The 13,678-nt window shown below is 45.5% G+C and overlaps 1 protein-coding gene across 1 annotated transcript in view; it reads right to left on the minus strand.

Moving 5' to 3' along the window:
* Positions 1-13,678, minus strand: part of LTK (leukocyte receptor tyrosine kinase) — a 465,297-nt gene that overhangs the window by 210,332 nt on the left and 241,287 nt on the right. The window contains exon 4 of the mRNA XM_069208757.1: positions 9,654-9,873. Coding sequence (XP_069064858.1) covers positions 9,654-9,873 — 220 coding nt within the window. The remainder of the gene's footprint in view (positions 1-9,653; positions 9,874-13,678) is intronic.

The following is a 13,678-nucleotide window of genomic DNA, read 5'->3' on the forward strand; positions in this document are numbered from 1 at the left end:
GGATGAGGAGGTTCGGTTACATTCTTTGGATGTGCGCAGGGCTTTGTTGGAGTATCTGCGTGTTGTGGCTTATTTCCGTAAAGGTGATTCTCTTTTTGTAAATTTCGGTCCGGCCCGGAAGGGTGAGAAGCCTTCTACGGCTTCGTTGAGTCGGTGGGTTCACTCCTTGATTCTGTTGGCTTATTCATTGAAAGAGGTGGTTCCTCCCCAGGGGATTCAAGGCCGTTCTACCAGGGGTATGGCGGCTACGGTGGCTGAGCTTCAGGGTGCTTCAGTGGTGGAAATTTGCAGGGCCGCCACTTGGGCCTCACCTTCAACATTTGTTCGGCATTATAGGCTAGCGGACTTGGGAAGTTTGGAGTCGGTATTGGGTCACTGTGTCTTATCCTCTATGATGTAATAGGGGGGTAGGATCTCGATGGTCTTTATGAATTGTAATTAAACTTATTGCAACTCAGTGTCCGTCTCCTGTTTTCTCTTGCTATGTCTCATTGGTTAAAGGAAGGCGAGGGAGGGACGGGAGGTAATGCGTCCATTACTTACGATAATGGCATTACTCCTAGTCCTACTCCCTCGCCTTCCTTTCCGTTCCCTCCCGCCCCCCCGGTACGGACCACCTGAGTTGCTGCTTGGGCTTGTTTTTGTACAGGAGGTGGTGGGGGTGGGGAGGGGGGGGGTTTGAAAGGGGAAGGGAGGGTCTAGGGGGAGGCAGGAAGTCTCATTGGTTAAAGGAAGGCGAGGGAGTAGGACTAGGAGTAATGCCATTATCGTAAGTAATGGACGCATTACCTGATTTTACTCCGGGAGCTGACAGGCTGTGGATGCCAGTGTCCCCGCTCACAAAATTGACACTCACTTGACTGTCATAAGTAGTTCCACGGAGTGGGACGTGGGGAGCCTCTCCCGGCTGCAAAGACGCCACACTCATTGCTATGGAGGTGCCATTACAACATAGTGACCCAATGTTGCAACCCTAACGACGCCAGCAATCCGCCTCACGGACACCCTTAAGACACCCAGTGCTCCCCGCTGACAACTGCGATGCGTACCGGAGACTCGCAGGGGCTACCTGAAGTATCTCTAGTGGCAACGGAGCAGACGAGGCGAAACAATCTTTTATTAAGACTGGCTGGGGTGCCGCAGGCTACAAATTGGACACTGTGAAAAGCATCAATGAAGCGTTGCATGAATTATCTGCTGAACTGGGCAAGAGGGCCTTCAGATTTAACGCATTTGCTATATGTGCAATGACAGATTTATTTTCTGATGTACCTAAGGGAGGTCCATGCAGCGCTCACTCTGACGCCACTATTACTGCCGCCCCAGCTGTGCTATGGAAGTCCCATCCTGCCTGATGCCTAGCTGGAACACTGACTGAATACACATGGGCCGTTTGTACCACTAGTGAAATATACGTTGCATGAAGATTCACTGCTCCAGACCTATTAAACTGCTTCCTAGCGACCCTCCACACTTAAACGGCTGGCGGAGGTGCACCGTATATGTCCTAAGCTATACTTTACTGTGTCAGTACAGTCTGCTATTTTTGGGTCATATTGCTATTAGTTACCAACTGAGCGTAGCATCTAACCTACATGCCTCTCAAGAAGACTCAATCAAACAGAGACTCACACTATTTTGCCCCTCAGAAACTCAAGCTGCACATATACCTACAGAAGCTGGAGGTGTTATGGCACTAACTAAGGAGGACCTTTTGTTGTCCCTTATGGACTTCAAGAAGGAGTTACGAGAAGAACTTTAGACTGAACTTGGTACCTCCTTAGAGACACTTTGTGCCGAACTTTCCTCCAGATTATCCACCCTCCAGCAAGATGTACACTCTATTGCAACCCAAACACTAGATTTAGAGAACGCCAATCAAATGCTAACGCAGCGAGTGTATACCTTGGCTAACTTCTCTACCCACCTCCAAGAAGAATTACAAGCCACACTTTTAAAATGTGAAGACTTGGAAAACCGATCATGGAGAGACATTATTTGTCTCCGCAACCTGGAAGAGGGTGTGCAAGAACCAGACCTTGAAGCCTTCGTCATAGGGCTCTTCTCAGAACTACTTGGTGATTCAGGCACCCAAACCAAATTAGAACGTGTCCATAGGGTCAGCCCTCCTCCTCAGGGTGAGGGGAAATGCACAAGAGATGTCCTAGCCAAGCTGCACTCATTCAAAACAAAAGAAGCTATCCTATAAGCTGCACGTAAAACTGGAGAAGTGTCATTCCAAGGAGCATCCTGTTCACTGTTCCAGGACATTGCTCCAGCCACTCTGGCTAGGAGACAACAATTCAGACCAATTACCAACAAGCTCCAACAAGACAATATTAAGTATAGATGGATATACCCATTCGGTTTGGCCTTCACATTCAAAAAGAAACAATACCACTGCACCGACCTCGCAGAAGCTGCAGTCCTGCTGGGACTTCAGATTTCAGACCTCCATGATATGACGAACTGAGAGAGATCTCCAGCTACTAGTTCCAACACCACTGCCTCTAGCAGACAATGCCAATGTCTGTACTATAGGCCACAATGGAGATTTGCACATACCTACTCATACTCTGCTATAATAACTGACACTAATGACATGACATCCATCACCTTGAAAGTACAGAGGAACCTATGTGGCTGCCTTTATTATCTCGCATATGTTTGCTACTTATAGCGCAAATGTATTGAGTGGTTCATGACCATGTTCACAGATTTCTCTGTAATTTACCAAAAAGTTCCTCAGGAATTTGGGAAATATGTTTCCCTTTGTTATTGTTACATTTACTATGGGGCTCATTACGAATTTGGTGGTTGGAATACACTGACCACCAAAGGCAGACATAATTCCGGCTGCAGACAGTGCGCATCCCGAGGGTGCCGGGCGGGGGGGCCTGCACTGCCCATGCCTGTGGCACGGGCATGGACAGTGTAGGCACCCCACTGTCACCCCCAGCACTGTGTTTCCGCCAGCCTTTCCATGGAGGGGACCCCACATGGAAACAGGAGCCGTGATCAGCATGGAGGCGCTGAGTTCGACGCCGCTGTGGCTGACCATGAGTCCAACTGCCGTCAGCCAGACGGGAACCATGTTCCCTGTGGTGATGGTGGTCCCCTGGTGGTCCGACCGGCAGGGTCGTAATGTGGCGGTCGGACCGCCTGGAGTGCGGCAGTCCAACTGCCACTGCGAGTCTGGCAGTCCTTGGGCTACCAGATTCGTAATAAGGCCATATGTTCTTCATCACACTTTCCTTTTATGCTTCATGTGTGGTTATTTGACACCTTTCACTTCATTGCGGGATACAGGGACAAAGGAGATGCCTCCTATGATGCATTCTAGTATCTTAGCTATATTCTACGTAGTTCCAACTCCTGCAATGCCTGTTTTTCACCTGTACCATGGTATTAACTACATTAGCGTGGAATATTAAGGGACTTAACTCGCCCTCTTATGGACACAAACTCTGGAAATGTCTCTTGGACCAACAACATGATATAGTTGCATTGCAGGAGACACATCTGAAACGGAATGATGAATCTAGACTTAAGCACAAATCATCCCCGCTGATCCTCAGCACCCACAAAACACAGGAGTAGCTGCCCTGTTTCAAACTTCAGCCCATTTTCATCCTCATGCCCACTAGACAGATAAAGATGGCAGGATCCTCTTAGTCAAGGGATTGCTTCAAGGCCACATTTGCACTATAGTGACAGTATATGTCCAGAACTCAGCGCAACCGACTTTTCTGGCCTCATTCCTTACGCTATTGGGGGCCTTTGCTGAAGGTGATATTTTACTTATGGGGGACTTTAACCTTGTTTGGGATCCACAACTCGATAGCACACACCCTCGAAGAGTACAAACAAGGAGCTTCCCAAAAACACTCAAGCATACTATTCACTCCCTCGGGTTGCACAATGTCTGGCGCACACTCCACCCAGCGCATAAAGATGATACATTTTTTTCCCACTCCCATCATATGTACTCCCGCCTGGATTATATATTTGTCAGCCAATCCCTACAGCAACATCTTTTAACTGTCAATATCCGATTGTGATCTCAGATCATGGCCCAGGAGGTCTTACACTTGATTGGAAGGAACCAACCCCTAAACTTCGCAAATGGTTCTATCCAGGCTCCCTCACTACATATCGCTTGCTAAGGGATGAGCTCCATAAATCTATACCGTAGTACTTCCAGGAAAATAACCCCAGGACCCAGATATACCCACCTGTACGGGGCGCTTTTAAAGTGGTTTTACATGGTAAATGTATTTCTCTTACAACCACACTTACTAAACAGAAAACCCATGATAGACTGACACTGGAAGCCAAACTCTCCCTTGTTGAGCGTGCCCAAAAGGACCACCCCACCCTAGGGCATCAATGGAAAGTTAGGGCCATATAGGGCAAGTTAAATGTGATTTATGCCAATAGAGCAGAACTTACCTTGTTCCACCTTAAGCATTTAACATATGACAAGGGAAACAAGGTATGTACTCTTATGTCATTCCAATCGCGAATCACGACCAAAAAACATTGACCTCATACGTACAGACTCGGGAGCTCCTCTTATCTGAACATGATAAAACCCAGGTTTTCCAAGATTTCTACAAAACCTTATATACTTCTGACTCTGATGACACACAAGCTCAAAGAAGCTACTTGGAAGAAGTGAACTTGCCCCAAGTCACAGCTGATCAGAATGAACTTCTGAGCAGCCCAGTTTGTGAAGATGAAATATGAGAAGCCATTTCCTCTCTCAAGCTATGTAATTCCCCTAGGCCTGATGGGTTTACGGCCCAATTTTACAAGACCTTTAGTGTTGAACTAGTCCCATACCTGATGCTTCTTTTTAATCATATGCTACCACCATGCGGTTCACACCCTCTATGATTTAAGCACTTATCTCAGTCATTCCTAAACCAGGCAAAAACCCTCCATACTGTGCCTCTTACAGACCGATAGTTCTGCTTAATCTGGATGCTAAACTCTATACTAAAATACTAGCAACCCCACTAGAGAAAATTCTGCCTGATTTAATCCATCTCGATCAATCCAGATTCATACAGGGGGGACAAATGCACAAGAACCTTAGAAGAGTGATCCACCTGGTCGAGAAGGCAAACAAAAAACAACTCTGGCTGTTCTAGTAGCCCTTGAAGAGGTGGATTGGTCTTTCCTCTTTCACACCTTATGTAAGTTTGGCTTTCATGAACGGTTTTTTCATATGGTTCAGACAAACTGAGCACACCTCATGTCGCGTGTAGTAGTCAACCGATCGGGCTCAAATTGTTTACATTACAATGCAGTACACAACAGTGTTGCCCACTTTCACCCTTATTATTTGCCCTTAATATAAAGCCATTTGCGGCTAAAATACGAGCCATGCCTGAGATACAGGGGGTCCCCTTTGTCTCCTGTGAACACAAGATATCGCTTTTTGTGGATGACGTATTACTCTCCCTTACCGCTTCTGCCACTTCTCTTGAGGCCCTCCAACGTGAATTCTCCACCTATGAGACTGTGTCTGGGTACCGTATCAATCTCCACAAATCTTTCAGCCTCAGCCTTACCTTACCCCCCTCGGAAATGGAAGCACTGGCCCTCTCGACTCCTTTTAAACAGGTGAAAAAAGATATTACATATCTGGGAATCAAGCTCACCTCTCAGATTTCTGCTTTATATTGCACTAATTTCCCCCCTTTGCTCCATCAACTCAGGCCTTAAGCAGTGGGCACTTATGTACCTCTCATGGCTGGGCAGAATCAACGCGATCAAAATGGTATTGCCACATGTTCTTTATCTCTTTCAAGGCCTCCCAATAGAGGTACCAAGGGAATTTTTTGCTGCGCTCTGCACATTAATGATCCGTTTTTTGTGGGAGGGGAATAAGGCCCGCCTTTCCTACAAACTCTTAAGACTTCCGAGAGAAGCAGGTGGTCCAGCTCTCCTGGACTTCCAATTATACTTTAAAGCAGCACAACTACGGATAATCACAGAATGGGCACTGAGAGAATCTGATAGGCACTGGCTACACATGGATAGAGCCATAGTTGGCAAATATATATGGGATATCCTCTGGAAACCCAAGGCAGATAGGCTCCCAAATGCAAACATTAACACACCCACTCGACCAACTCTCAAGGTATGGGATATGGTCACAAGGACGGCAGAGGAATATAAGTCGGAACAACGAATGCTGGAACCATGCATGCCTAAACAACGCGGTCGAAACAACGACCGCGTTGTTACCATGAATGCCTTTACCACGAATGCCTTAACAACGATTTTTCGTTGTAAAGGCATTCCTGGTAAAGGCATGCGTGGAACGGCACCCATTGTTCCAGCATGCCAAACCCCCACCACCCCAACCCCCACCCCTAAAACAACTGTACCCCAACCCCCATTCCCACCCCTAAAAACAATTCTACCCCTACCCCACTACCCCAACCCCCACCCCTAAGACTTAAAATACTCCCACCCCTAAAACCACCGTGATCCTCCACCCCCTAAAAACAAAAAAATCCCCAACTCCCCACCCCGCCCCGCCCCTAAAACTACAGTGACCCCCACCCCTAAAACCTAAACTACCCTGCCCCCTCACCCCACCCCTAAAACGACCGTGACCCCACCCTCAAAAACAAAAAATACCCGACCCCCCACCCCACCCCTAAAACTATCACAACCCCCACCCCCTAAAACCTAAACTACCTCGACCCCCCCGACCCACCCCTAAAACTGAAAAAACTCGACCCCCCCACCCCGCCCCTAAAACTACAGTGACCTCCCACCTCTCTAAAACCTAAACTACCTCAACCCCCTCACCTCTACCCCCAAAAAACTACTGCGACCTCCCACCCCCCTAAAACCTAAACTACCCCAATCCCCCACCCCTAAAAGCTAAACAATACCCTGCCCTCCCCACCTCCGCCCCTAAAACGACCGCGACCCCCTACCCTCTAAATCTTAAACTAGCCCGACCCCCTCTCCCACCCACATTCTCCTCTGAAGCTGACACCCTTCTTCTGTGCCTTAACCACGCATGTGCTTTGTTCAGCACATGCATGGTTAAGGCACAGAAGAATGAAGTTGTGGTTAACGAAAGCGTTGTTCCGCTTTTGTCGTTCATGACTTCGTTCTTCTGGAGTCGTGGTTCAGGATGTTTCCCACTGCAGGTTGGACCAAGTTCCCTTCTCCATACATTCCTATACACTTCAATCCGTTCCCTTTCCCCGGCGCTGACTCCGGGCACCGTTGATAACTGGAGAGAAGGAGGCTGCTTTATGATAACAGGCTTCTTCCACAGCTGGGATATACCGTCTTTTGAGAACGGCCAACAAGGTATCGGTCTTCCAAACACTGAATTATATCATTCTGCCCAATTGAAACACTGCGTGCTAAACCCTGATATACGCCTTGCAGCCACACGTGATCTTACTCCCCTTGAAATGTTTGCGAAACGGACAGCTGGCACCAAAGGCACCATCTCGTTCCTGTACGCTCACCTACTTCAGACACCCCCTGTCAAAGCATTACATCATGTTGGCTTCTAGAATGAGCATTTGACTACCCTGATCTTAGACTCACACTGGCAACGACTGTGGCGAGATATTGCCAAGTTCATATACTCACTGGGACTTAGGGAGGCTCACTATAAACTTATATGACTGGTACCTCTACCCCACTAAACTGAAAAAGATGTTCTCAGACACCTGGGATTTATGTTGGAGAGGCTGTGGCCTCCTTGGGGACTTCCAACATATTTGGTGGAACTGCCCAACTATCCAGCCTTTTTGGACTGAAATCATGGCACAAATTAAAACAATACTGGGATATCCATCCCCTCTACCTTTGGCTCTGTGCTTCTGGGACTGACAGATGACTCCCTGCGCCATCACACTTCCAGCGACTGCTATGTTTAGGGGCTGCTAAAATGGCTATAGCAGCAAACTGGAAAAAAGCTGCAGCACCGTCTTTGTCACAATGTCATGCCATACTCTGGCAGAGCTTAACCATGGAAAGGATGACGGACATCCTTCAAGATTCAAACAAACGCTTTGAATATTACTGGGGAGCCCTTGTCAATTACTTATCAGAGGGACTCCCACTTACTGCATGCCCCACCCCCACGAGGGCCCTCCATCTGTTTCATGCTTAGATGACCTAACGTTCCATTCTAGATGCTTCCCAGCGGCATACTCAGTCCCTACCCTCTGACTCTCACTTTTAGTACACGTCCCACACATGAACAATGTTGTATCAAGTTAAACATCTTTTCTTTTTTTTCTTTTTATTTGCAGGTTTTGTGTATTTTTTGGGAGGGGGGAATCTTAATGACACCATGCCACAAACTCGGATATTGTCAATGTTACTGAAATCTGTACCTGTTTTTTGATACGAGAAGTCTCGATTATATTGTAACTGTATATCTCAATAGCACTGTACTGTTTTCCTGCTGAGTTGGACCAAATACAATGCTCGTGTCTGATATTGTGCCAAAATCCGATAAACATAGTTTGAAAAAAAAAAACTTCAGGAAATGTCTCAATTTCCTGATGTAGGTCAACGCTCCCTTAGTGGCAGTGTCTAGTTTACTCCTACGATGAACGCCAGATATTGGACCGTGAGGTGAGATGGTCCAGAGGCGAGAAGTGACACTTAGGAACTGGACTGCTGCAGCAGTGACGTATTTAACTGAGATGACCCCGTCGTTTCAAACTATTTGCTAACCTGCCAAGTACAAACCAATCACAATCAGTCAATTACTTCTGCAGCACAGTGTTCGAGCTCCATAAATTCATTCTCGAAATGGCTGTCTTGGAAGAGAGTTGGCCTCCGTAGCTCTTAAAGCTGGCAGCCCTGAGGTCTCTTGCACAGGCCCTACAGCAGCACTGAGTACCCTCTTAAAGGCATAAGAACCCCAGCTCATGTGCGCACAGGTAATATTTAGAGCCCTTAGATTCAAGAGGGAATTGGCGGGGTTGATTACACGCTCTTACTAACGTGTAATCCATGTTGGGAAATGTCTCAGCTACAATGATATGCTTACTTTGACAATATAGTGCTACATGATGTATTACAGCTCGTACTTTAATAGGGTGGCGTGAAAAACTCACACCGCCACCGCTGTGACTCACTAGTAGGCTTGCCCGGTGCTGGCACAAGGGAATGTGCAATTTGACTTTCCTTTTCTACACGCCTAACATTCACAGATTCTTAACAATGAGATTGGCTTGGTGTAACTGTGCCCTCATCTGGTTGACACCTCAAGTGATTAGCTGATTGGTGGAGACTGACATCAGATGACTAGAACTAACCAATCAAAGTGATGCATTGCTGGCAGTACCATGCATCAAAAATTTCACGTTTATGTTATGTATAGATAGGAGAACTCGGAAAACCGTACAGTCTATAATACATCCTCTCCTCGGGTGCAGTACTCAATACCCAAAATCGAACAGATTATGACGTTTGAAAATGTAATGACTTAAAGGGTAGATATTAGTGTGTCTTCTGTTCTCTCAGGAGAACTCACACAGGATGCATCATGCAGTGTGGATTCCATAGGTTTAATGTTCGTCCTTGACGGCCCATGCAAGAGAGGACTTTCAAGGGTACAAGAGAGATATCTTTAGAACCAGACTTACCCCTTTACTTCTTCACGTCCGCTCCTCACAGGTATGTTTGAGGTGGTGTTGGTCTTTGTCCGCAGGACCTGGACAGTGAGTGTTCCTGGAATGGCACCTCCTGGAGAATAGATATCCATTTCTAGGTGGCATGACTGAGAGCTCCAGAGCATGACAGGGCTGACCAGGGAGAACTCACATTTCCCTGAGATCCGAGTAATGTTTAGGAGAAGGAGTCCACCTGAAGAGAACAGAGAGGAGAGAATGTCAGAGAGTGTTGGAGAGAAAGAGATGTGGAAAGCGAGGAAGTGCACCAAAAGCTGCTGGAAATTAGACTGTATATCCATGATTTCTGGCATTAATTGTTTTACCAAAGTTACCATATTAGGAGACAACAGCTTTTGGTGAACTTTTAACCAGGTAGGGTGTACCCACCCTTCCTAAAATACACAAAGTAAAGTGAACATGTCACGACACTCCAAGAAGGCTATGTGGTGTTCTCCCAAAGGGAGATTGGCTACAGAGCTATAGGTTTTACAATAATATGTGAAGACATTTTACAGTACTACATATTCTGCAGAGCAAGCCTGACCCTGCTTAGAAATACCCGGAGGATTCGCCCCAGAAGAAAGGTAAAAGAACACATTGAGTCAAATCGTGCATTTTACAGCATACATTCACATCAAAATTTGGCAAGAGGTCTTAAACTCATTATCCCCTTAAATATACATTATTTATACCTACAAAGGCCAACTTGTCATGTTCTGAAAATACACTTATTTTTTCATGAAATCCATTTATTTATTTTTTAGTAAACACATATATGCCATTGTGTGTCCTTTCCCCCCGTCTTATGCATCTCATTGTTATTGTGTGCGTAGAGGCACCATTATATGAAAGAAATTTCCATCATGTGCCTGGATATCCACCATCATATGCCATTACAACCTATATGTCATATGGTCATGCACCAATCTTCATAGGCTTGTCAGTACTCTGTCTATCAAACTATCCTCATGTGATTCAATGTCAATATGTTTCAAGGTATCTCCCACACAGTAAATGGAAAATTGTATCCAAGTAATCATATCTCAATTAATGCAATGGTGAACCCAAGTATTCCCCAATCATATGCCAATGAATAGTGAAATGTACATATTTTACTATCTTATGATCCTTTGAAATGATGTGTCCCAGGTACCACCTGTTCTGTGTAAGTCAATGCCATCTGGCACCAGGTATCTCCCAAATGCCAGGTAATGCCAACCTAGGCAAATACTCATCATATACCAGTCTATGCCATGATGTGCCCATATGTTGGTGAAAGGATATGATCAGCCACTGCAGTCCCCAATATGTAAGCCAGTACCATGAAGTGATCCAGGTATGCCCCAGATGCTAGTCAAATGCATGATGTGTCCCAGGTATCCCCATATAACAGTCAATGCTATGACACACCCGTCTTATCTTTCCATATGCCAGTTAATGATATGATGTACACCAAGTGTCTTTCATATGCAAGTCGACGCCATGATGTGCCACTTGAGTCCTTTGTATACCAGTAGATGCAGTAAATGGCGAGAGTTCAACTAGGTGACCCCATATGTGAATCAATACGATGGTGTGTCCAAGGTAGTTTCCATATGTCAGTTAATGCCGTAATGTGTCCTAATTGTCCTTCATATTATAGTGCAAAGATTTGCTCCTTGTGACCTCCCCAAATCAGTCAATTCCCACCTGAGCTAAGGAGTACTAGGAAACATATGCACACACACACAAACATATATGCACACATTCACTCTCTGACCTGCATGCAGTGCTCAACACTTCAAGTTCCCCATCTACAAGAACCATCTTATTTCACTGATGGAATCCATTTCTCTTTCACTGATCAGCTATGGTCCCAGTAGTGGTCCTTTGTGGGGAGTTCAGAAAACTGAGAGTGGAGATGCTGTTCTCTTTTTCCGGACCCTAATGCAGACCTGAACCATGACCCACAGGAAGTGGCACCCTACACTGGGAGGCGGTAAAGGGGCATCGGTCTGCAGATGAGATCTCACTGTAGGGAAGGGGCAATGGCCAGTGGGTGGTTCATAACGTTTCTTATGTCTCACCTGGCCGCCCTCCTCTTCTCCTCATCGGAGAGCTAAGTCTGATAGACAGCTTAGCATGCCATTGGTATATAATGACCAATGTACAGGTAAGATAATAGTATTAGCTTAATTTTAGCTTAACTCTGGTTGTCAGTAAAAGACGTGTGGTGGCTGATAAATGTGTTGTAATAAATCCCGCACAATGTAGCAATACAGAAACCACCAGTCTGTTATGATCACAACAGCCAGTTCATGCCATGAAGTGTCCGCATACCTCCATAGATCCCGCTCTCTATGTCCTGTGTCCACTAATATTGCTCAGCATTAGGGCCTAAAAAGAACTACAGCTTGCAGGTGCAATGATACTACAGTCTGCAGTGACAAGCACAAGGAATGCTAGCGGGGATTGGAATGGTGCTTCAGTATGGTCCCTCCTATGTCTCTGCCTTCGGCTCTCATAAGATGGTTGAGTCTCACACATGTCTGTGTGGCTGAGCCATGCCATAAGGGGAGGAGACCGTGGCTGTCCTTGACATACAAGCTCATGTTGCACATGGATCGAAGACATATTGTGCCCAGTGCATATAAGTGTCAGTAGTAAGCTGAAGCTCAGAAGTGAATTCATACTACCAGCTTACGTACTGAGTGGTAATGGTGGCTGACCATTTTCATATGGCTCTGCTCCATATGCCCTGATAGACCAGCCACCACTCTTATCATCATCTCCTGTTTAATTGGGCATACACACATGTATAATATTTTTTGCATTAGTGTGCATAACGTGCACATGTGTTGTTAATTGAAAGAGACATAGCTGGCAACAGTCCACTTTCCTAGATAGAAAATTATAAAGAATTGAACCAAGGTATCTACCACACAGTAAATGGCAATTTGTAGCCAGGTAATCATATCAGGTGATAGCTGTCAGACTCATCCAGTTTACCAGTTTCTTTGCCTCCTCACGCAAGGAAGCCGTCCCCCCAAACTCTCGACGTCCCTGTGTGATTGCCTCTCTGGTGCTCTGGCCTTGCTTTGTGTCTACCCTGTTTTTATTTCCATCATTTTTAATTAGCGGAAGATCAATGGATTACCTGTTCTCCATAAAACATGCTTTACAGTGGTACTACTGACTTCCTTTCAACACATTCTGAGATCCACTGCATCCTGTCACACTCTTTCTAAGGCTGTTGGCCAAGAAAATATAGCTCAAATCAAAATTCCTTTGCCCTGCATTTATTTTGATGACCTCACGCTTTCAGACGTCATGAGTTTACGCTAAAGAAAATTACAAATAAGTACATTAAACTAAGTACAAGTGTGCACTATCCAGTCTACTGTTGGAGCAGGAAAGCTATAGCGCATGTGTGGGATGTCACTAGTTGTAGAAGGAAAGGGATCCTTCTGGCTGATATATAGGATTGTCAGAACAAATAGAGAGTAACCCCTCAAGCCAAGGGGACAGGGTTATTTACACCACATAAATAAATGCTCCCCTGAGTCAACATTAACCCATAGCATCATTTATATTTCACAAACTTTCAAACCCACACCATTCACATGCATAACCCCACACTGAAAGAATATAGCAAAACTGAATGCCAGGGTTTAGAAAAATAGATATGCCTTTAATCCCATGACATTAAAATGCCAGAAATTCACATTAAGTAAGAACATATACCACATATCACAAACAGGGAAGATATTTCTGAGCTAAATCAATCTGTATTTAAATGTATACACCTCTATTTCATGTATTACTGAACATCAATGATGCCAAATTACTTTCATATCAGGAAATCCAGGATCTGTAGATCATGTATCAATATTTTGTTGACATGTTTCCATGGAGTTGGCTTGTAGATTCCACCTTCTTCAGGACAAATACAACATCCAGTGTAGTTCTTTTCATATTTACCAAAGGGGCGTCTGTGAATTGACTGCACCCTATATGTA

Source organism: Pleurodeles waltl, chromosome 9 (genome assembly GCF_031143425.1).
Source record: "Pleurodeles waltl isolate 20211129_DDA chromosome 9, aPleWal1.hap1.20221129, whole genome shotgun sequence".
NCBI classification, from domain to species: Eukaryota; Metazoa; Chordata; class Amphibia; order Caudata; family Salamandridae; genus Pleurodeles; species Pleurodeles waltl.